The 25,545-nt window shown below is 47.3% G+C and overlaps 1 protein-coding gene across 1 annotated transcript in view; it reads right to left on the bottom strand.

Annotated features, from left to right (window-relative positions):
• TYMP (thymidine phosphorylase) overlaps positions 1-25,545 on the bottom strand; it is a 318,282-nt gene that overhangs the window by 40,855 nt on the left and 251,882 nt on the right. Inside the window, exons 5-6 of the mRNA XM_086952002.1 lie at positions 19,640-19,769; positions 3,578-3,696 (exon numbers count right to left, since the gene is read on the bottom strand). Of these exons, the coding sequence (XP_086808128.1) occupies positions 3,578-3,696; positions 19,640-19,769 (249 nt within the window). The remainder of the gene's footprint in view (positions 1-3,577; positions 3,697-19,639; positions 19,770-25,545) is intronic.

Genomic DNA, 25,545 nt, shown 5'->3' with positions numbered 1-25,545 from the left:
CACCAGCGTCTGTTCCCCTTCACCAGCGTCTGTTCCCCTTCACCAGCGTCTGTTCCCCTTCACCAGCGTCTGTTCCCCTTCACCAGCGTCTGTTCCCCTTCACCAGCGTCTGTTCCCCTTCACCAGCGTCTGTTCCCCTTCACCAGCGTCTGTTCCCCTTCACCAGCGTCTGTTCCCCTTCACCAGCGTCTGTTCCCCTTCACCAGCGTCTGTTCCCCTTCACCAGCGTCTGCTCCCCTTCACCACTGTCTGCTCCCTTTAACCACTGTCTGCTCCCTTTAACCACTGTCTGCTCCCTTTAACCACTGTCTGCTCCCCTTCACCACTGTCTGCTCCCCTTCACCACTGTCTGTTCCCCTTCACCACTGTCTGTTCCCCTTCACCAGTGTCTGTTCCCCTTCACCAGTGTCTGTCGCTTAGTGTCCACCCCTCTCCAATATCTGCCCTAACACCAGTTCTCTTTCCCTCATACCAGTCTCTATCCCCATACATATCCCTCCCTGTACATCTGTCGTCACCTACACAAGTGTCTGTTTGTGTCCGTTCCCCTTCACCAGTGTCTGCTGCTTAGTGTCTACTGCACCCCCAATATCTGCCCTAACACAAGTATCTATCCCTCATATCAGTACTATCCCCATACATTGCCCTCCCCATACATCCGTCGTTACCTACACTTGTGTCTGCCCCTGTCGCCAGTGTCTGTTCCACTTCACCAGTGTCTGTCGCTTAGTGTCCACCCCTCCCCCAGTATCTGTCCCTCATACCAGTGTCTATCTCCATACATGTCCCTCCCATACATCCGTCGCCACCTACACTTGTGTATGCCTCGCACCACCAGTGCCCATCCTCACCACTGAGGTCTGCCCCAACACCATGTCCGTCATTACACCAGTAAGAGTCTGCCTGTCTCCCTACGCTGGCACCAGTCCCTCAGCAACAGTGTCTGTCCCCAAATGTTGCAGTTTGTCTCAGCAAGGAGCGAGCGCTCATTTGCAGACTGTAGACATGTGGATAGGTCATCAGCTGTGAAGTGTCTGGGAACCACATGCAATCCATTTCAGAAAGGGGCCAATGCCACCAGGAAGGCAACATTTTCCCTCTACATCCCTCCACCAGGCATGCCCTCCACAGACATTTAGGAGCAGTTAGAAGTGTGAGTGCATGGAAAGGAATGTGGGATCTGCCCCTTACGGACACCAACTGCTGGAGTCTGTATCAAAGGGTGGCTCTCTGTGTGTGTGTGTGGGTGGCTCTGTGTGTGTGTGGGTGGCTCTGTGTGTGTGTGTGGGTGGCTCTGTGTGTGTGTGGCTCTGTGTGTGTGTGTGGGTGGCTCTGTGTGTGTATGTGGGTGGCTCTGTGTGTGTGTGGGTGGCTCTGTGTGTGTGTGTGGGTGGCTCTGTATGTGTGTGTGTGTGGGTGGCTCTGTGTGTGTGTGTGGGTGGCTCTGTGTGTGTGTGGGTGGCTCTGTGTGTGTGTGTGGGTGGCTCTGTGTGTGTGGGTGGCTCTGTGTGTGTGTCTAGCTCTGTGTGTGGCGCTCTGTGTGGATAGTTTTTTTGTAGGTGGCTCTATGTGTGTGTGGCTCTGTCTGTGTGAGGGTGACTGTGTAGGTGGCTCTGTATGTGTGGGTGGCTCTATGTGAGTGGCTATGTGTGGGTGGCTCTGTATGTGTGTGTGGGTGGCTTTGTGTGTGTGGCACTGCGGGTGTAAATGCAATAGGTCATGCATTTGCAAGCGATTCAGCTATTGGCATTGTAAATGACAATGCCATTTATTTATGTTTTAAAAAAAAAATGACATGAGCAATGCCAATAGCTCTACCTTTAATAATGCAGAGAATGTGCTTCTGATCGGTGCTTTTCATGGGTGCTTCTGATGGGTGCTTCTGATGGGTGCTTCCGATGTGTGCAGTACTTCTGTGCTTCTGATGTGTGCTTCCGATGTGTGCAGTGTTTCCATTCTTCTTACGGGTGCTTCCAATGTGTGCAGTGCTTCTGATGCATGCAGTGCTTCCGTTCTATTTATGGGCGCTTCCGATGTGTGCAGGGCTTCCGTGCTTCTGATGGGTGCTTCCGAAGTGTGCAGTGCTTCTGATGTGTGCTTCTGATGGGTGCTTCCGATGTGTGCAATGTTTCCGTTCTCTCTCACTACATCACTCTCTCTACCTCCCTACTCCACTCTATCTATCTCACTACCTCACAACTTCTCTCTCTCAAAACCTCACTACCTCACTCTCTATCTCACTACATCACTTCACTATCTCTCTAACTCACTACCTCACTCACTCTCTATCTCACTCCCTCACACGCTCTCTTTCTATCTCACTAACTCACTTTCACTCTCTTTCAATACCTCACTCTCTCTATCTCACTACCTCACTCTCTCTCTCACTACCTCACTCTCTCTCTGCTACTGCAATTGGTCTCACATATGCAAACAATTCAGCTATTGCCAATAGAAATGACAATGCCATTTATTTAGGGATAAAAAAAAAATTATGAGCAATGCCAATAGCTCTACCTATAATATTGCCGAGACCATTGCATTGTAAATGCTTGTTGCTTTCTAGCCTTCTTTCTTTCCAGTCTTTCTTTTTCTTTCCTTCTTTCTTTTGTGCCTTTTAGCTTCCTTGCCTTCTTTTGCTTTCTAGCTTATCTTTTTTCTTTCTTTTTTCCTTCCTTTTATCTTTCTAACCTTTATTTCTCTCTATCTTTCAATCCTTGTGTCTTTCTTTCCCTGTTTTACGCTTGTTTGTCCCTTTTCCTTTCGTTCCTTTCTTTCCTTCTTTCCTTCTTTCCTGCTTTCATTCTTTACTGATTTCCTTGCCTTTCTTCTTTGCCTTCTTTCTTTCCTTCCGTTTTTTAGTTTTCTTATCTTCTTCGCTGCTTTTTTTCTTCCTTCTTTCTTTCTTTTTTCCCTTTACTTTCTTCCCTTCTCCCTTTCCTTCCTTTACTTCTGCCTTTCTATCTTTTTCTTCTTACTGTCCTTCCTTCTTTTCTCCCTGCTTCCTTTGTTTATTCCCTTCTTTCTGGCAGCTGATGGTAGAACGATTGGCTTTTTCAGGTATGTGTTATCCACAACCTTTTCATTTTACAAAAATGTTGCATATGACATATTTACTGACAGGGGGTTTCAGGCACCATATAATCCATTTGTCGCTGGTTGTGCCATTGTCATTCACTTTTTTCTCAAACCCATTCGAGCATGCATCATGGGGCGTCAGCTCGCTTCAGCCAATGGCTGACTTCACTATGAGCTATGGCATGCCGGCCTTTAAGAAGAGCACAGTTACACCCAAAGTAGTACTCTTCAGTGCCGGAGAGTACCATGGCAATGAGTGATTTTTTTAGACCCAAAAACATGTTTGCCTTTAGTCAGTGTTTATTTTATTAGATTGACAAACACCCAGCAGCTACCCGAACAATACAAATTTGCAAAAACCATGACAAAACAATTCAAAATTTGGCAAAAAACTCTGGCAGACAGTGCCAGACCTATTCGCCTTGCCAATGCTTTGCAAAATTGTGGATACATTTTTAATCTCTGAAGGAGAGAAATGTATTTACTGTTCTTTACTCACCAAGCTCTGGGCCAACTCTCTGGCTGTGTCGAGGCTGTCAAAGAAGGCTGCGCTCCCATACTTCACATCCAGCACCAGGGCAGACAGGGACTCTGCGGCCTTCTTACACATCACAGAACCTGCACACAACAAGAGGGAAATTTATGCTACACCACTGAGGCTGGAAGAGGAGCCTGGCGACGCAAGAGGAGGCTGTGGGTTAAGGGCTCAGGATCCAGCGCAGTGCGGGACAAACTTCCTGCCGTCCTAAGGCCTGGCTCGTTTGGTATGTGCGCAGTATCTTTGAGGCCAGTGGCATTTTGTACTGAAGTGGGAACACCTCCTGAGGTGAGAATCATCTATCAGAAGTAGCATTAAACATACTGTGATCAGATCCCCAGACTGAACTCCAGCTTTGGGTTCAAGTTCTGGGTCCTTGTTAAATATGTGCATCTACCTACACTATGTTATGTTATGTTATTTTTATTTGTACCGCGCACAGCTGCCCCAGCAAAGGGGCGTCCTGGCGATTACTACTAGGTGTACCCATGTTCGCCTTGTATTAATGGAATAAAATAGGGTGACCAGACGTCTCGGTTTTCCCCGGACAGTCCCGTTTTTCGGTGGACTGTCCCGGTGTCCCGACACACTTCTTTATTTTGAATACATTTCCCGGTTTTTAGGACAAATGTCAGGTAATTGCAACTGTAAGGAGAATTGGAATGAATGCTCTCTTTAGCTTCAGTAGAATGAAAAAACATAACAATGTATTCTGTTTCCGCAGTTCGGCTGCATGCTCCCAGCACGAGTAGAGGGAGGCAGGGTGAGTGGAAGGTCAGGGGCATAGGGTGGAGGTCCTGCCATTGATAATGTTCAGTAAATGTTGCCTCGTAAATGTATGTGCGTGCATATATGTGTGTGTGCGTGCACATACGTGTAAAAGCCTACTATATATTTGTGGACATATTTACAAGGATACACAAAAACTGGGACAGGCCAGATATAGAAGTAAGAATAAAGGCTTTAGTTCTATTTTTATTTCTGGTGTGTCCCGGTTTTTGGTTCTCAAAATCTAGTCACCTTAGGTAAAACCATAGACTTTAAAATGAACTTGAATCCTTCATATAACCTTCGGTGATCAGATTCTTTAATAGACTTACATTTGTTAGATTTTCTCTCGTAGCAAAATGCAGTTTTACTAGCCTCGAGTAACCAATTTCTATCATGAGGAGAATCCTTTACCTTTACAATTATAAGGACAATCACCATATTGATCACCTATAAAAGGGGAAGGATGGACAATAAAACAGCAAAAAACAATTAAGGGGAAAAAGGGTCAGGATTAATATAAAAGGTAAGTGATTTTAAGGATAAGGGAGTAGTCACAATACTAGGGCATAGGTAGTGAAAGAGGTACTAGGGTGTACGTAATTGTAGAAGTGCAAAGACAAAGTCAGATGTACTATGGTTTAGATGCACTGGTATAATTATGGGGTGGAGGACTACGGTATAGGGTTGAAGGTGTTCTTACAACGATGGGGAGTACGCGTAAATGTAGAGGTGCCATGGAATAGGTAGTAACCAAAAATGAGCAACCCAATATACCCTTGAGGGTTTGGGCAAAGGATATGGTAGGGTATAAGTACTTTCAAGGGATTTTGTTATTATATATACAAAACTGAACTGTAGATATGTCAAGATTCTGACAATGATAGAGGAAAGACTGCCAAATCTACAACTGGCGGTAACCATTGGTTCTGGCACCTAATGGACGAACTTTGGGCTACAAATGCCTAGCCCGCCCCGGCTCAGGGAACACTGCTAGACAACTACTCTCGGTCTCTCACCGCATGGTCTTCGATAAGGACGATTACACAGACTACATTCTTTTACTACATTTTAAGAAATTGTTTTAAATGCAACAATTGTATTGGTTTTAATTAACTATACATAATAAAAAATGTAATTACTAATTTACAAAATTTATTATATATTTCAGACAAAATGTCAAACAGAACTTGGCAGCCTTGTACACATAAGACCGATAGTGCAAAGCAACCACAAATATTCAGTCAATATACATAAGTCACTTCAAGTGATCCAAATAGAAGAGAGGGAAAAGGTGTGTATGAAAAATTGTATTTAATACTCAAAAATAGATTTGAGAAAAGGGTACAGAATAAATAACAATGTTATAGGAAGAATATTTCAGAAATCACAATCAAAAGAAAACTCTCTATAACAGTTGTATGCGCTTATCTGCCTATTCACAGTTGATCTATTAGTTAAGCAGACAAAGCGTATATGTCGACGTTTCGGTCTCTAATCTTGAGTTGATGAGACCATCTTCAGGACATATGAATCATATCTTGAAAACCCTGGTAGAATGAAGTCTTGTTGCCTTAAAAAATAATATATTGGTGTTTAAAAAGGCTATCAATGATGCCCTGCTGCACAATAAATATCACAGGAAATCTTCCGCTCAAATTAATTCCGGTAGATTCGAATCTAGGTGCTCTCAAAGTTTAGTATGAATAATTGGTAAATGTTGGCTGCGCAAAAAGATGTCGTAACCGCCTGCACCCGACTTCGGGTGCAGGCGGATACTCTGACGGCTTTAAGATTTTTCCATGCAGATCTTTCGTCTCCCATAAAGAATTAAATTAAAGTGGAAGACGCTCTGCGACATCTTTTTGCGCAGCCAACATTTACCAATTATCCATACTAAACTTTGAGAGCACCTAGATTCGAATCTACTGGAATTAATTTGAGCGGAAGATTTCCTGTGATATTTATTGTGCAGCAGGGCATCATTGATCGCCTTTTTAAACACCAATATATTATTTTTGAAGGCAACAAGACTTCATTCTACCAGGGTTTTCAAGATATGATTCATATGTCCTGAAGATGGTCTCATCAACTCAAGATTAGAGACCGAAACGTCGACATATACGCTTTGTCTGCTTAACTAATAGATCAACTGTGAATAGGCAGATAAGCGCATACAACTGTTATAGAGAGTTTTCTTTTGATTGTGATTTCTGAAATATTCTTCCTATAACATTGTTATTTATTCTGTACCCTTTTCTCAAATCTATTTTTGAGTATTAAATGCAATTTTTCATACACACCTTTTCCCTCTCTTCTATTTGGATCACTTGAAGTGACTTATGTATATTGACTGAATATTTGTGGTTGCTTTGCACTATCGGTCTTATGTGTACAAGGCTGCCAAGTACTGCATGAAATTTTGTCTGAAATATATAATAACAAAATCCCTTATACCCTACCATGGAATAGGTAGGGCAAAATGTTTAGATAGGTTGCAAGGGTATTGGGGTTGAGGGAAGGGTTGAGTTACTATTATATAGGTATAGGCAGAGCTACTGGGGTACAGGTAGGTGTAGCTGTACTAGATAGGGGTACCAATGTGAGGTAGAGGATAAAGGTAGGGGTAGAGATAAGAGATGCCAGACCGAGGTTGGGAAACTGGGGTAAAGGTGTCTTCCTAGAGTACATAAAGAGGTATGAACAATGGGAGAGGCCATTGGGTGTAGGTAGATGAAGCAGCACCACGGTTTAGGCATGAATAGATAAAAGACCAGGATAAAACCATAGTTAAGAAAGGAGGGAGAAAGAAGACAGCGAAGGAGAGAGGGAGGGAAACAAGCTGAGTGGAAAAGGGAGGTGGAACCTAGGGTTGCAGGTGGCTTCCCCTGAAGATTAGAAGTAAGGCTTCTCTTTTACCCTGGAGTAGAAAAGGCTGAATGGAATTTAAAGTGCATTCACCAAGATAGATCTGATATCACAAGGGTGCCATTCATATGGAGAGGCTTTCTTTATTGATTTTGTTTCTCCAAAACCACATAAAATGTTGCTTCCATGTGCCCTGGTGAGGTAGTTCCTTTAGGCTAGGAGGGGGTGCACTTGTACTTTGCATACTGCAGTTTGTAAGCGATAGTTCAGCACCCATATTGTTCTCCTGGCGAATTCCAAAAGCCATTGGATTTGGTCATCTCTGTAAACTAGATATCCATCTAATCTCTTGTTTGCTGCAGAGCTGGATGCAGGAGAGCGGTGTGGGCAAGCAGAAATTGATGGTATAAGACTAGCTGTGGCATTGCTCTGAGAGTAATCAGAGGAGAGGTTGATCCATGGACATCCCTGGCCGTCTTAACCCCAGTAGAGGAGCTCAGTTGACAGGGCTCACAGAGGGGAGGCGCTATATTTTGACTTACAATTCTATGGATTTATCAAGGGGTTGCTAATTGACTATCTGCACTTGGTCAACTCATGTGCAGCATTTTATGAGATGAATGACAGTATTAGTCGGGGTTAGCCTTGCACATCACACTTGCACTCCTTTTTTTTGTTAGTCTTTCCAAAGGGGTTCAATCTAACTTGAATTGCCAAGCGGGCTGCGGCAACAGCATCTGCTAATGATAACTCCACTTTACATGAGGGCAGTGCAGCTGCCCGTCCAGATTCAGCTCAGGGAAAGATGTCCACCCTGTGGTCTTAAAGACAGTCAGACCAAGATATGCAACCACTTGGATTGACCCAGATTAAAGGGTACAGAACTGACCCACTTTTGCAAACCATAGACCATTGGAATCTGTTTGGGTTTACGTTCCCAGAGCTCATTCAATACTGTCAGACCAGGTAATGCTTCCTTTGGCGTCATTCCAGACTTTGGGTCGTGGATCTGGCTCGGCAGTATGTGCTGATTCAGCAATGTAGGCTTTGGATCAGCATACAGTACCACTGTGATTGGTTCGCGCTAGTAATCACAGAGCTGTATCTGGAGCGTAGGCCACCGAGACCCACTGCTGGCAGTGGCTAAACACTCTGCTGGAGCGCTTGCAAGTGCAGAAAATGAACAATTGCTGGACAAAATGAGGAACAATGTCAAACATTCACCCAGGACAGAGATGTGGGCCTAAATCTATCCTTTATTTGCTCTCCATGCTATTCGAGTTTAGGTTTAAGTCATTTTTACTGCAGTTAAGAAAACAAATACCGCAGTAGATATCTTAGCAAATGTAACAATAAAGCAGTGCACGACTTTTAACAAAAGTTAAAAAATAAATTGACACTAAGGGTCCCAACTCCCACCCTCTCACCCTCCCTCTTCGCAACCGAACTGGAAACCCAAAGGAAAGGAAAACCTTTCTCCTGGGTCCTACTCTATTTACATGTCGCCACCCCCTCCTTTCCATTCTCAGACACCGGCCCCCCGCATTGAAGGCTCAGCTGGTGGCTAATGACTTCGCCTTCTCCGGATCCGAGGAAGCAGATGAGGTAGGGTCTTGTGTGAGATCCACGAGTCGCAATAATCGCAAATACTTGGGGCAAGTTAGGTCCCTCATTTCTGTACTAAGTTTAGATAAGATTGGGCGTCAGTAGTCCGCAAACTAGGCGCCCTCCCCATGTAGCATGAGTGTAATGCGCTCCATGCCCAGCACACTCCATAACCTACCCAGTCAGCATTGGTGTGTTGGAGTCCTGTCAGTGCCCCAGGGGGTTAGTATGTTCTGAAGTGCTGCTCCTGTACCATCTGACTGCCTCTGCGAGATTTAAGAGGGACGGTGATCTTATTAGGTAAACCTAAGACGATATATACTGGGAAGCGCAGGATTTGGGTGTGAAAATGAGTATCAATGTCAAATTGTACTTGTTCCCAATACTCTGAGAGGTGTGCACACCCCCACAGTAAATGAGTTAAAGTACCCTACTCGCCAGGACATCTCCAGCAATGTGAGGGGTCACTAGGATTATATATCTGTAGTCTGGGTGGAGTAAGGTACCAAAAGGTGGCTATTTTTGTTGCATTCTCAATGCTGGAGACATTCCGTACTGTACTGCGTGCTCGATAGTAGATATCCCCCCACTCTTCTTGCAATAGTGTTTCGCCTCCCACCGCCGCTGCCCTGGTGTGGAAGCTGCCTGTTCTGGTGTCCTCAGCATATGATAGAGTTCTGTAATAAGGTGCATATTGGTTGTCTTTGTGTGAAGCCACTTCTTGTATGGTGTTAACTTTCTCTGGGCCCGGGGCATACCTGAGGGTGCATCATGCAGTGCCTCACTTGGTGGAAGCGATAGTACTCAGTCTAGGGCAGGGCAAAAGCAGATCTGAGATCTTCAAACGCTAAGGGGGGCCCTCTACATCATACATGTGCCCAATGGATTGCCATCCCCGGGACTCCCATTGAAGGAACACATTCCTGTCCAGTCCGGGGGAAAATTCCTCACTCCCAATGATGGAAGTAAGGGGCGACGCAAATGAGGTTAGGTCGCACTTGACCGCCGTGGAGTCACACGCTCTCAAAGTTATGCTATTGATTGGCGAAATATAAATACCTTCTGGGCGCTGTGATTTGCGTAAAAAGGGGACCCCCCATAGAGCCCGACCTGCCAGTGCACGTTCCATGAAGAGCCAGTGTTTCTTTGACTCGCTTCAGGACCATTCCAATAGAACACGCAACTGGGTGGCCTGGAAGTAGCGTGTCAGATTAGGGACCCCCAGTCCCCCCTCTCTGGGTGGTCGATGGCTCTGCTCACTACTCATTCAGGGTTTCTTATTAGCCCAGACAAACGAGTGGATCTCCTTCTGTAATTGTTTAAGGATCCCAGAAGGGGGCACCACTGGGTGGGTTTGAAAAATGTATAGAATTTTGGGTAAAATATTAATTTTGATCGCTGCCACCCTTCCCAGCAAAAAAAAACCGAAGGGCCCCCACCTGCTTAACTCCCCACTCATTTGGGACAGGAGTCGCTTATAGTTCAGGGCTGCTGTGTTGCGGGTGGATGTGGTAAATTGGATCCCCTAATATCGGATAGATCCCTCATCCCACTGGAGCCGGATTGAGCGTGCTAGAGCCTCCTTGTTGGATGGATGGAGTGAGAACCCTATAGCCTGAGATTTCGTCACGTTAATTTTGACTCCAGAAGCTGCTGAAAATCTCTCCAGCTCAGAAAAAAAAGGTAGGGATGGAAGTCTGAGACTTTTCCAATGTGGATATTATGTCATCAGCATACAAACTAAGGGCCTGAGAGTCCCCTCCAAAATGCACCCCAAAAATCTGAGGGTTCTCCCGCACTCTCTGGGCCATTGGCTCCATGTAAAGCGCAAAGAGCAACGTTGAAAGCGGGCACCCCTGTCTGGTGCCCCGTGAGATCTGGAGGGGTTCAGAAGAATGCATGTTAACTCACACCCTGGCCATTGGCTGGCTGTAAACGATAAGTACCCAGTTTAACCCCATGGCTGCTAGGCGTTTTCCCGTCCTGCGCTGGATTTTATTCTTTTTCATTGTTTTATGACGAGCTGGCCTTGTCATCCGCGCACGGCAGGTAAGCGCCATGACGAGGCCAGCTCGTCATTAGCCTCGAAGGGGTTAAGAAGCAACCTTCCATCCCGAACCACACCAGGACAATCTTCAGGTATCCCCAGTCCACCTGATCAAAAGCCTTTTCGGCATCGATCGATACAATGACCCGTTCCGTTTCTTGGTGCTGAGCTTTATCCAGAAGGTGAAGTAGCCTCCTCATGCTGTCGCTGCGCTGCCTGGTGGCTGCAAAACTGGACTGATCAGGATCCATTAACCCTGGCATCATTGGACCTAGGCAAGCTGCTAATATGCCTGTAAGGAGCTTCAAATCACCATTTAGGAGTGATATTGGTCTGTAGGAGGCACAAAACCTAACACCTTTCCCTGGTATTGGGATTACTACGATTGAGACTCCAAGCATTGTAGTAGGGATCACCCCGGTATCCCCTACGGCATTAAATAGTCTCGTGTAAATAGGGGCAAGGGATGCAGAAAAGGCCATGTAGGAGATATTAGAAAAGCCATCCGGGCCTGGATATTTATTCAATTTGAGGTGAGATATGGCCGAGATCACCTCCTCGATTAGGATAGGGTCGTCCAAGTTAGCTGCCTGGTCTGGGGTAAGCCTTGGGAGGTTAGCTTCCTGCACATAAGAGAGTGAGTCCTGCTCTGTCAGTTGTTGTGCAGTGTACAGTTTGGCATAAAAATTCCTGAACTTGCGAGTTATAGTGCTATCTTACGTGTGTTCGATGCCAGCCTCATCACACACTGTAAACAGCAGCCGCCTGGCATTGTGCTCTGAGTTTTTTGACCACGAGGGGCCCGCACCTAACACTCCCACGTAGAAAGAGTGACATAACCTAAGTGCAAAAACAACAGTTGATGGACAGAATGCAGAACAATGTCATACATTCACCCCAGTACAGAGATCTGGGCCTAAATCCATCGTTTTTTTGCTCACCACACCACCCGAGTTCAGACATGGCCATATGCAAATCAGCCTTGACCCTGTGCCTCTTGGGAACAGTCCGGCCCGAACTGCCAAGCCATGTCTTCCCTGGACCGGAAAGAAGCATCCTAGGACCGGTTTCTGGCTATCAACCGTCATCAGTCAGGATAGCTTGGTCCAGGGAAGACATGGCTTTGCAGTTCGGGCTGGACTGTTCCCATGAGGCACAGGGTCAAGACTGAAATGCATATGGCCATGTATGAACTGGGGTGGCTTGGTGAGCAAAATAACGATGGATTAAACCCAGATCTGTGACTGGGGTTGAATGTTTTGCCATTGTGTAGCATTCCGTCCATCATCTTGTGTGTTTTGCTATAACCTAAGTGCAGCATATTCTGCTTGGTCTAGGTCAATGCCCACGTGCTGCCACCACACTCTGGGAGCTCCCGTCCGCTTGTGGATATGTTCTAATTCTTGCACTTGAGCAGTGAAGTCCCTGCGTCTCTCCTTCCTCCTTTTATGATCAGTAGCAGAGATAGCTATAAATTCCCCTCTAATGCATACCTTCAGTGTTTTCCATAGTGTGGTTAGTGCGGTGTCTGGGGTGTCGTTAAATGTAAGAATTTTTTTATAGCATTATCCAGGCGCTTTATCACTTCCAGGTGGTGTAGCAGAGTATTGCGCAGTCCCTAGGAGAACGGTGGTCATTCAGGAGGGCAATTTAGGCGTGAGGGTGAGCGCCGCATAGTCTGAGTGAGATTGTGGCTCAATATTTGAAGTTTGGGTGTGAATAAGTAGGGAGCGTGAACCAATAAAATAGTCAGTCCTAGCGTACGTTTTTGTGTGCATGTGAGTAGAAAGTATAGTCTTGCTATTCAGGGTGCATGTAACGCCACATATCCACTAAACCCAAATCCTGCGACCACTCCTGCCCCACTTGTGTAAGAGCACCAGCCGCCCCGTGATGATGTGCTGAGTGATCTAATTGATTGTCAAAGACCAGATTAAAATCCCCGCCCAGTAGAAGCAGGCAATCCGGAGAGGCAGGGGGGTCGATCACCGCCCACCTTAAGAATGCCTCCTGGCCCTCATTAAGCGCATAAATGGAGTCAAGCATGTAGTTGCGATTGTTAATAGTGACAGTGAGGGCCAGGAACCTGCCCTTTATCTCTGCCTGCTTGGCGCCCACCTTGCCACTGAACGAGCGTGAGAAAAGAATATCCACGCCTGCCATTTTGGAAGTTTGCTAGGAGAACTACTGTTGGGGTAATGCCCACGATCTGAGTCAGTGGGTGTGCCTAGTCAGTAGGTGCGTTTCTTGTAAGAAGCAGAAGTTGTGCTGTCGAGTGTTTTAGATAGAACAGGACTTCCCTTCTTTTAATCGGGCTATTTGGACCCTTCACATTCAAGGTAAGGATTTTTATCTCATCCATAGCGCCTGTAAAGTCCCAGCGGGCCCTGCAAAGTGAACTGCTGGCCCCTCATGTGTTCACAGCTATGGACCCCTGGGGCGTCCAAAACGCTCCAATCATGGGTGGTCCCTTCTACAAATAAGACCATGAAGTTCCATGACCCACGAGAAAACTCAAAGTTAAAAAAGAAAAAAGAAAGAACCCTAACAAAAGAACTTCTGCAACAAAGTCTCAAAGGACGGAAGTCCAAAGTCATGGAAAGAGTGTGGTCCGCGGACTAAGCCCCGGTGCCTAAGAGGGAAAAGGGAGTTGGATAGGGTGCCCATGGCCAATGTCTCCCTGTCCCCCCCGGACAGACCAGGCTGCAGTGAACGCTGCAAGCAGAGGTGGGTGCACAGAGTTCGCTTAGGACTTAATTCTACTCCGAGTATCCGTCATCCACTGCTCCCCCAGGGAGGGTCTCCAAGACTGCTTGGCACTCCTTGGTAATGGTGGCCGAGTCTGGTTTCAGTGAGCCAGACGGCCCTTTATCTGAGCCCATCCACGGAAGCTCGACATGTTCCTGGTTGGTTAGCTGTGCGATGCCCCCTCCGCTGTAGGATCCGCAATGCCTAGGAGCTTTCTGGCCTCTGTAACCGAGCGTGGTTGGCGAAGTTCCTCATTGTGAGAGAAAATCAGTCTAAATGAGTGACCCCACAAGTATACCACCCCAATGAATCGTAGGTGTGCCGTGGTGGGTCGAAACGCTTTTCTTTTGAGTAGGGTTAAGGCAGCCAGGTCTTGGTAAAAAGTAGGCTTCTGGTCTTTATATTTAAAGGCGGGAGAGTCTCTGGCCGCGCGCAGAATCCGTTCCTTCAACTGATAATCATGGACGCAGGTTAGAATATCTGCTGGAGGGGCTGAGGCATTCCACTGTGGTGCTACTCTTTGCATTTGATCAAGCTTGATGGAGAACTCTTTGGACTCTCTAAGAAGTGTGCGGAACATACCTACCACCATGCCTCAATTGCGGTATCCTCCAGTCCCGATGCTATGTTGAGTATTCGGACGATGTTGTGCTGGGACCTGTTCACCAGGTGCTCTGTGTGCACCAGGAGTTCCAAGTTTTGCTCTCGTCAGTGGATGACTTCCTGCTGGAGGTTCTCAAGCTCCTCCGCCGTGTTTGACTCATGACCTGTAGGGAGCTAACCCTCTCTCCCAGGGAGTCCACGTCATGCCGTACCGCTCTTAAATTTGACAGCTCTTGTTTCATGGTGGAGAGATCTTCCCTCAGGGACGAGAAGTGGGACTCCAAAAAGGAGTGACTTACAGGCTCCTTCACCTCTCCGCCCCCCTCCGTCTCTGCTTGGGGCCCCTGGATGGGTGGGTGCTCAGATTGAGGTGTCTTTAGGAGCATGTCCTTGACTGATCTATCCTTCTTTGATCTGCCCATTGCCATGGCTGGGGATCTCCTCTATGGTTCTCTCCTCTCTCCCTCTGTCTGCTTAGGGCTTAGTGCACAAGGTGCACTTGATAGCTATGGACATGACCTGTGTATCTCTGGCCTCCACGTGCCCAGGGTAGGAGAGGGCGTCCCCTGTATATGTGGGTGGGATCTCTTTCAATCTGCTAGCTTAACATACTGTTGTGACAGGGCTCTAGGCGCAATCATGCTAGGGTCAAGGTTCCTGCGCCACTAATCCTCTTATTTTCCGCTCCAATATCTCAGGGGTATATCCTGGAGCTCCAGCCCCTTCCCGCTCTAAGTTACACAGGCTTTGTCCCCTCGAAGTCCCAGCGCACCGCCTGCAGCAAGCTGGTTCTGCTCAATGGAGTGTACTCACAGTGGTGCCACCATCTCTCTCCACTGCTCTGACGGGGGGGGGGGGGGGTCCTCCCCAGCCCCCAGCCGGAAGGACCAATCCAAACCGGGGTCAGGGCCTCGTTCACCGCCCTGTTCTCCTTGGACCTCGCCCGAGCCGCCGTAGAGTCTCATTGATATTGGGGTGGGGGCAGCTGGATGCCTGCGAGCTGGTAAGCGGGGGCCCACACGGAAGGCCACAAACTGTACCCGGTTGCTGTAGCCCCCGGAGCCCACACTCTGAGGCAGCCTTCTAGGGCCTCCGCACTTGCCACTCCCGCCTACCTGAGTTCACCAGAGAGGCCGCCTGGCCCACAGCTCTGTTCACTACCTCCTGCAGGTAAGGGGGGCCCCTGTGAGAAGAGGAAGCCCACCTCGAGCGACCGCCACCGCCTTGTGTCGCAGCCGAGGGCCACACCGCTGCCTCTAGGTCTACCCGCCTCGGCAGTGTGTGGGCCGATACCAAGGAGTACCAGCGGAGGAGGAGAGGCCGATGGCTTCACTAGGCTGCTCCGGCGGGCCTGTAATCATGCCCCATCAGGTAAGGGCCTCCAGGCCTCTCCACTGCGGCTCGGTTTCAGCCACTCCCACCGCTTGTGCTGCTTGCATGGCCGGGTCCCCAGCGGTGCCTCTAAGTGCTGGGGGAGAGGGGTCCACCCCGGGGCGTCCCCTCGAGAGACCGGTGCCTCTCAGCTCGCCGCTCTAGGAGAGCCTGCTACTCCGATAGGCACGTACCAGAAATGCGTGGCCTGCTCCTGTGCTTCGTCGCCCATTTCCTCCCAGGCGTCGCAACAACTCAGGGATCCCGGGAGTATTCATCCGGGGGAGGCTCCTTGCCTCACTAATCACTCCCGGGAAGAATTCTACGGCTGGGTCCCCTCCAGGTGCTGTAAGGTCGCCCTGAGCTACCCGGTGGGAGCGGAGAGACGGAAGAACACGTCCTAGTGCTCCGCCATCTTGACCACGCCCCCTGCCATTCCAGTTTAATCCCAACCATATGCAAATCAGTCTTGACACTGCCTTCCCATGGGAACAGTCCAGCCCGAACCGCCAGGCCAGGTCCTCCCTGGATCTGAAACAAGCATCCTGGGATCGGTTTCGGGGTTTCACTCCTCATCAGCCAGGATAGCTTGACTCCAGTGGCATGGAGAGCACGGGACCCACGTCTGGGCATACCTGTCCCACTCATGGTGACTAATTCAAAAAGAACAATTGATGGACAGAATGATGAACAATGTCAAACATTCATCCCAGTACAGAGATCTGGGCCTAAATCCATCTGTTTTTTTGCTCCCCATGCCAATCCCTTGCTCGCTGTGCCACTGGATTCAACCAAACCTGGCTTATGAAGAGTATTACCCCGAAAGCAGTCAAAGGATGCTTGTTTCCAGTCCAGGGAGACCCGGCTTGGCAGTTCGGGCTGGACTGTTCCCATGAGGTGTAGGGTCAAGACTGATTTGCATATTCTTGGTCCAAACTGGGGTGGCTTAGTGAGAAAAGGGACCTTACAGGCGAAAGGTGAGAAACCTGAGCACTCCTTTGTGCTAGATAAATTCAAATTACACAAGAGTGTTCGAATGTTCAAAGTTTTATTCACTTTGTCGTTTTAGAGAATGTAATTCATCCTTCTGAATCAAAGGTATTCCTTTAAGTAAAGATGACTCAAATTAAACACTGCGAGATAATTCCATAATCAAAAAGTTCAATACATCGTGGTTGTGTATACAACAACATGTGCCAATATCCCCGATGCATTTCGAGCTGAAGAGCTCTTCTTCAGGGGGTCAACGTATTCTAATGAAAAAGGAGGAAAGTTCGAAATTACTAATCAGGACCCGAGTGGTATGGAAGTGATCTGAATGTATGTATGTATGTATCGCATACTTCTATAGCGCAAAAACTGTCACCCAAAGGGTATCCTGGCGCTTTGACTCTACCTGACCAATTACGCAATCACAAAGTTATATTGAATAATGGGAACGGGATGGTGATGGAATCGAGTGATGGTGGATAAAGAAAGTAGCACAAAAATACATGCGAAGCGTGAGGCTGGGAATTGCGATCTGGAAATAGTGCAAGAGAAATGTTAGTGGCTAGAAGTGCACCAGAAAATTACCGAAATTCGAAAATGCCGTCAAGATTATAACGTGAAGTGATAAATGTAAACAATGTAAAAAATAACATAGGTGAACTACGAAATGTGTCAAAAGACCCTGAGTATGTGAAGATTGTGCCATGCAATATAAATACACGGGTGAAAATTGTTACTGCTGCGTATCGACAACAACGGAATATTACGAGTGAAGTAACTTAACGTGCACATTAATAACCTGGTGCCCCTTTTTTTTAAAAGCGTATCTGGCTGGTGAAACTACTTCACTTACCCAAAGTGTAACGCGGTAAATGCGTGGATTCAAAGCTGCAAACGCGATAAAACACCGCCCGTGGATTGATTTTCTGCCCCTCCTGGACAGAAGGGGTTCACCCTGAGCACCCTGAATGATTGAACTTTATCGATTACCCTCACGACTACCATAATTACTGTGGAGTGCAGGGGACCCCATCCATTTGTCTTAGTGAGAAAAAGAACACTGGATTTAACCCAGATCTTTTGACCGGGGTGAATGTTTGATTAATTCAGCATTCTGTCCATCATTTGTTACAGAAGCACTTCCAAGAGCAGAACCCCACATTTAAAGTCTGTCATTCCATTCCATCCACCGGGATGAAGTACCAACATGTTGCATGTGGCTGCTTATGAAGTCTTCAATTTATCCTCATCTGTAAAGGGCCTGGCCTCCCCCTTGTGAGCCACAACTGGTGACAGCTGCAACCAGCAAAAAAGACACTTCTCTCTCAGCCCTGGAACAGCGATGTTGTTCCTGTTTAGATTTGACCTTTTACTTACTCTTGCATTACCTAAGAGTATTTACTTTTTCCAGGGTGGCATGTTGCTGTAGTTGTTCATGGAACATGCTACTCATGTATGGAGCATAGTGTGATAAGAGTCACTCCTATATACAAGTGTGAGTTCAGGTTGGCCATGGTTGAGAGCTGTGCAGTTCAGACTGAACACTGACATTGTGATGCTATCTATAATTGTTTGTTTTTACTCTCTCCGGGTGCCTGTCTTCCAGAAGGTAGACAATTTTTAACCTCTTTCACTTATCACACAATTGGATTACCCTTTGAGCCCAGACTACCGGTAAAGTGACTTTTTGCAGCCATCCCCAACGAGTAGTAGATGCATCTAGATCCTTTTGGACAGTATAGGGCAAGAAACATGTCGACCATCCACACACCATGCACACTTCTTTAGACAGAAGTGGGTATAATTTCCCCCCATTTAGTCCACGACTCACTAATCGATTTTTTAACACATAGCACAAGAACCCAGTGAATAAATTTACCTTTGGAGCCTCTTGTAGCTATTTTTAGATCACATTCACTTCATTCCACTTCTGCTCACGCCACATAAGCCCCCTCATAACACCTATATCTTCACTACGGCAACCAGAGAAGAACTCCAGCAAAGAGCACTTTTGTGGGGCCAGTTGGGCATTGCAGCGCTGGCCCAATGAGGAGCTGCACAATGATGAAGCATGACACCCCTGGGGGTGTGTGAGGGACCTTGCTCCTTATTTGAGCTATCCCAGTGCGTTTACACCCTCTCTCTATCACCTGGTTTACACACAATGCCCTTCTCACTCCTCTCTTTTTCCCCTCCCCCTTAGAACCTCCTTTGTTTTGCATAATTGGTTGGTATGCTGGACCTTCTATAGCCCCGTCCCTCTTCGTGAGATTCGCACCGAGTATTGGTCACGTGTGCCTATTGTAATTGTGATTCTATGTGAAAGTGGATGAAAGAGGTGCACAGCTGTCAAAATAGTAACAGGGCTAAATGTTAAGCAAATGCAGAGCGTACAGGTGAGTCGATGTATTGTGTGTATATGTGTGGGGATTGGTGAAGTGAAGGAGATTGAAGGAAGTACTGCAGGAGAGAGTAAAAAGAGGATGCTGAACAGGACACAAATGAGGTGTGAGATATGCAAGTTTTGTGCCTCAGTAAAATTAGGAAAAAAAGAGCTTAAACTTCTAACAATGACTGCTAAAGATAGTGGTGTGAAGGGGAGAATGGGAGGGATATGGGCACTTCAAAGACTAGCACCTTCTGTAGACCATAGTATTGTTAAAATATATATTTATATGTGCATAAAAACAAGACATGCACACTCTTCATGATCACTCATTGTAGGTGGCCCCACCAGTTTTATTTGTGTCCCCTTGTGTGCTCCACCTGAAGATCATGTCTTGATACAACGTACAAGAGAATTATCAAAGTGCGATACTAAAAAAATCAAAATAATGTGTACACCACTAAAGTGTTTTTTTCTTAGCACATTTCAGGATTTCTCGTTTCTTTACACCTTGATGGGGCATGTAACTAAACTATAAAAGCTAATGGTCATGGTCATGGTACTGCATGTAAATGCCAGACTCTGAGAACGAGAGGGGCCTGAAGCTCCCAAGATAGCAGGTAAAAAGGCTTTGTACTTGTGATAAGAGGCAGGCTGTCCACCGTAGCTGTGATGTCCCTCATGGCATAGAGGACTTTGTCAGCAGGAACCAGGTCTTCTGTCTGCCCCACGATGCAGCAGCCAACCTCCTCCAGAATCTTCTTCATCTGTGTGAACATAAGCATTTATTAGGCTCCTGTAGCACCAGGACTGAGCTTTGACAGCAGCGTTTATGAGCAGTCTATCTTAGTGGCGGCTGAATTTTTTGGCAGGGGGTGGGTGGATGGGATGGACACACACACACACATACACACTCAAACCCATGCAGTCACAAACGTGTGCGCACTCACAAACCCCCATTTACAACACGTACTCACATACTTTTATACATACAGGCATGTACGCACCAAACGTAAAATGTACTTGCCCTGCAGCTCCCGGAGAGAAAACCCTTGGAAGTCCTAGGAGGGTTGGGGCTGATGCCTTGTCTGATTTTTGACCTTAGGTTAGCCAATGACGAGAGGCAGCTGTCCCTCACTCGTCAGAGTGGGATGGGGTCAGTGAAATTTGCTGACCACACTCCAATCTGTGATAAAGTATCACTAAATGACACTCAGGCTGGTCACTTCAGGGCTTAAAACTGAAACGCCTTGGTCCAAGGCAATCAGTGACACTCTCCCTCATCCTGAGGAGGAGAGCCTTGAGGCACTTTTCCAGGCTGAGGAGGTCATGGTTTCAGGGGTGTGAAAGTCTGGCAATGTCCAGTTCAGGCAACAAGAAGCTTTTGAATTTAGAGCATGTCTAGTTCCTGGCTGCCTGACCTGAACATGAAGAGTGTCTGTAAGGCTGACCTTTTCTCAACCTGACAGACACTCTTCTTCTCTGAAAAAAAGTGAGGGGCGGGCCATAGCTGGTCTGTCTAAAATATTGAGTGCTTCCATCTGTAGCCTAGGAGCACTCATCCTAACAGGTACATATGCCCAAGATGTAATTCTGTCAACTTTCCTATACAATGAGAATATCCATCATAGGGCCGCGAGAACTGCATCCATTCCATATTATTCAGAAAATTATTGACTATGTAATTTATTTCCACTTGGATTTATTATAGGTAAATGTAACTTTAGGGGATTTACTGAAGGCCTGGCATTGAACCGGACCTACTTTGAATACTGCTGCTACACAATATATTTTGGACCCACAAACCAATACTTCCATCTTCCTAAATGCCACTTCTCCTAAACAAGGAAAAGGACATCTCTCCCCGAGGCTTGTCAAGTAATGCAAGTTAGCCCCCCAGCAGTAAATAAATAATGGGGGCAACCCCTCTCCCCAGTCCCTCAAGTGAGGCATGGGGAAGGCAGACCACAGAAGCAGAATATGCCCCACTTAAAAACTTCTGTTGGTTGGACTGGGTCTTGCCACAAGTGGTGGGCAGGGGCAACCTGTGTTTGACTCGTGAGTGACAGGTGTGCGCTGGGGCATAGAATACACCATGAACCTCCTTTAGTTCAAACCATGTGATCAGGATGGCTAGTGGCACACATGAAGTCAATGCTCTACTGTGCTGCGGCTCCTCATGTCACAGGATGATCCTGCGGGCTACAGCCATGCTAGCCTCACTGCAGTGTGAGGTAGGTGACTCCGTCAGCCCGCTAGCGATCACATGGAAGTGGCGACCTCCCTGGCCAACAGCAGTGAGAGCTGCTAGGTACAGGGAGAAGAGAAGTAAACAAAGCAATGAGAACCACTGGGGAAACTGGTAAAATGTGCGTGTCTGTTGTGTTGATCAAACTAATATTTTGACTTTGGCTTACTGTAACGTTTGGCTCTCACTGGAGAGTTGAGGCTCCTTCTACCGCCACTGAGATCTTCTTACCTTCTTTGAGTGTTGTTAAGGCAATTTCATATCGGATATCTTTTACAGGAGATGGAAATATGGTCTGGTGAACCTTTTTTTTTAAAGTATTTTATTAGGTTCATAAAATATGTACATATAAAAATAAAAATAACAACGGTCTGAAAGTAAAGGTAGAGTTGTACATAAATCATATAGCTTTCGGCTAGTTATGCATGGTCCTATTTTGTGACCCATTTTTACCACTGTCATTTTACATCTTTGAAGCATTCAAGGTGAGATATATGGTGGCCATATTGTAGAGTGTTTGGCAGTATTATGAAAGCATGATTTCTGTTTGCATGGATGATTTCTGTTTGCATGGAGGGAGCGTGCATTATCGAGGATTGTGGTCTCTCATCCATGTATTGTGGAGTGCATAATAAAAGTTAATTTTGAGTTGTCGTATTGTTGTGCTATTTGTGTCAACCAGAGGAGTGGTCTCTGCTTTCGAGTGGGAACAGCTGTAAATACGATATCAGAGGCTGTCATATGTTTTTAGGTCTGTTTGCAGGAGGCTGGAGAGAGGCGTATATGTCACTAGAATTATCTCAGTTAACAAGGTTCTGCATCCAGTGTTTGGCTGTAGGGTCAGACCATGCCCTCCAATGCCTAGATACTTGGTGCTTAGCAAGTAACAGCGCAACAGCAGTATATCGCCGGATTCCCTTTGGCAATGACAGAACAAAGCCCAGAGGGTCTGTAAGCGGAGTAGGGTCTATTTCGATTTCTATCATCTGTGACAGGGTATGGAATACGTCCTCCCAGTATGCAAGTTGAAGTAATCGGAAAGAAGCTGTAACTGTAGATAAGTAAGTTATTATTATTTTTTTTTTTTTGGAAGACCTTTATTGCAAAATTATACATGTACACAGCAGTGTGCCTACAACCCTTTGAAAGGGCCGGCTGCTATCAAGTCAACATCGAGTAATATGGAGCACACATACAATGCCATCTGGCGAGAACATACAAACCACGCAGAAGGCATCGGTATTCCAGGCTTATCCCTATTTCTGCAGCTGTATCCCGCACATTATATATCGGTCTTATTTTATAAGTTTTATAACCAACAACACCAACCCCCAACCCCCCAACCCAAACATGCCCGGTTCCTGGTCACAGTAAGAGTCCGTGGTAGTAATGCAGAATGTTGCAGCAATACATAAGGCAAGTAAAGTCCAGTAAGTAGTTGATCAGGCCATGCAACATTTATTTCAAAACCCTGCATGTGCCACTAGCCACTGGGTGACGATAGTAATGCCCACACATCAAGACAGCCATTCCCCAAAGGATCACCCACATCAAGGGAGAAACAACAGCCCACATCAGGGACATTCGTAGCGCAGTCACATATTCAGGTAATCACTCAGATACCCCCCACCCGCCGACAGACCCCCGCTATCACCACCAGAACTGTCATCATCAGCCAGGGAAAGCATATATGCGGCATACGGAGCCCAAATGTCCCGCGGACGCGATTTCGCTGGTAGACTCTCATAATAGCAAGTCAACTGATCCCTGCAATAGGCCATATCTCTCAGCCACAGTTGAACATCAGGTGCCCTTCTCCCTCCCCACACCATAGCCACCCTCCGTTTAGCAAGCTGTAATGCCAATACAATCAAACGCCGCTCTTTAGCCGACACTCCAGAGGCGAGTCCCAGCAAGCACAGGCGTATATCCAACGCGACCGCAGTGGCCGTCATCTTAGTCAATGCCTCAGTCACCGCCTCCCAGAAGGCATACACTCGTGTACATCCCCAAGCCAGGTGCACAAAGTCCGCATCATCTTCCCCACACCGGACACATTGAGCAGACTCGCGAAGACCATACCTAACCAGCTGCACTGGCGTATAATACCATTGATGTAGAAATTTAAAATGTAGAAGACGAAAGTTGCCGTTGGCCACGTACCCCCCAGTCATGGAGCAGCATTCAGTCCAGTCATCATCATTCAGTGGTTCTGGCAGGCACGTATCCCATCTGGCCCTGGCCAGCACAGCACCTCCCCCCTCATCCTCCTGTGCAGCTCGGTACAATCTAGAGAGCAGTTTAACTCTATCCGTCGTGGTGTAGAGTAACTGCAAGGCTCCTAGCGCCAATGGTTCCTCCGGATATGTAGGATATAAGGAGTGTATGGCCGCCCGGAGTCTGACGTATATAAATGTAGACATAACTGCATTCGTGGAGCGCTCCGTCACATTCTGTAACGAGAGGAACGAGGCCCCCGGGAAAAGATCTCCCATAGTGTGTAGTCCAGCTCCCTGTAGGACCTGCAGACCCCCGATTTCGCCCGACACCGAGATCTCCGAGCGATATAGTAGCGGCATACTAGGGGCATACAACGGCAACCTGTTCGCTCTCCTGCCTAGCTCTCGCCACGCGTTAGCAGTGGAGCGCACTGTGTCCACCTTTCCCTTATCAAACACTGTGTGTGTATTAACCACCATAGCTCTCAGCGGGTTTGGCAGAACAGCACTGGCCTCAAGCGCCACGTGCGGGTTATACGGAGGAGCTGACAACCAGTAGGCGGCGAAATGCGCTTGGGCACATAAGTAATATAATTTCATATCTGGTACGGCAAAACCCCCCAGGTCATATGGCTTAGTCAGTACATCCCACGTCACTCGTGGTTGCTTACCAGCCCAGGTCAAGGTAATCAACAAGGACCGCAGTCTGGCAAAGAAGTGCGACTTTAGTGGGAGAGGAATATTAACAAAAAGGTACAAAAATTTCGGAAGCACCACCATTTTAATCAGAGATACACAGTCAGCAAGGGTGAGGGGGAGCCGAGTCCAACGCGCCACCTGGTCCTCCAGCTTGGAGATAGCCACGCCATAGTTAGCCCTGATAATTTCTTGGCTATCTCGATGGATCCAGACTCCAAGGTAACGCACCGATTCCGTCGCCCATTCCAGTGGGAATTCTAAGGGAAAGGGAAGGGTAGCGTCAGTGAGAGGGAGCATAACAGATTTTTCCCAGTTGATGGATAGACCCGAGTGACGTCCAAACCGTATGAACTCTCGGAGTATAGATTCAAGATAGTGAGCAGGCTCACGCACGTAAAGGACCATGTCGTCGGCATACATGGACACTGCCAGCGACCGGAGGGGGAATTTCGAAGCCGCGTCAGCATATCTCTGCCTCAAGACACAAGCCAGGGGTTCCATCACAATGGCGAATAGCAAAGGTGAAAGAGGACATCCCTGTCGAGTTCCCCTCTGTACTGGAAACAAATTCGAGACCTGACCGTTGACCCTCACTCGCGCTATGGGGTTAGTATACAGAAGAGTTATCAATGATGTAAAAAAGAAAGGCACCCCCATCCGATGCAGTATTGCTATCATATATCGGCATGCAACCGAGTCGAAGGCCTTCGCGGCGTCAAGCATGACAGCCACCGCAGCCAAATCCGGTTTGAGCAGATGCAGCACTGCAAAGAGAACCCTTAAGTTGTGGGTGGTAGACCGGAGTGGAATAAATCCTGATTGGTCCGGTAACACCATGACCGGAAGGAGCAGCCGCAGCCTAGTCGCCAGCACCTTAGCTATGATTTTAACATCAGTATTCATGAGGGACAAGGGTCGATACGATTCGCACTTGTTAGGAGGTTTACCAGGTTTTGGCAACGCAACAAGGAGCGCCTCTCTCATTGTAGTCGGGAACTGGCCCTGGTCTACTGCTTCCTCCAGCACCATCGCCAAGTGCGGAAGTAAAAGATCTACATATTCTTTATAGAATTCTGACGGCAAACCATCTGTGCCAGCAGCTTTACCATTAGGAAGGGCAGCTATCGCCTCCCTAAATTCCTCCTCCGTTATATGATGCATAAGGAATTCTTGTTGGCCACTCGAAAGCCAGACCAAAGCTATGTCCTCAAAGTACTGAACTATTTCCTCCTCTGCAGCCGTCTCCCGGTACTCATACATCCTTTCATAATATTTCGTAAAGCAGCCTAGGATTGCAGTTGTGTTAGTCACAATCTCCTCCCCGTCCTCTATCTCTTGCACAGTACAGTGCCTGGCCCACGGTTCCCTTAAGCGATC

Source organism: Lissotriton vulgaris, unplaced genomic scaffold (assembly GCF_964263255.1).
Source record: "Lissotriton vulgaris unplaced genomic scaffold, aLisVul1.2 SCAFFOLD_968, whole genome shotgun sequence".
Lineage (NCBI taxonomy): Eukaryota > Metazoa > Chordata > Amphibia > Caudata > Salamandridae > Lissotriton > Lissotriton vulgaris.
This window is presented reverse-complemented; position numbering and strand designations above follow the sequence as displayed.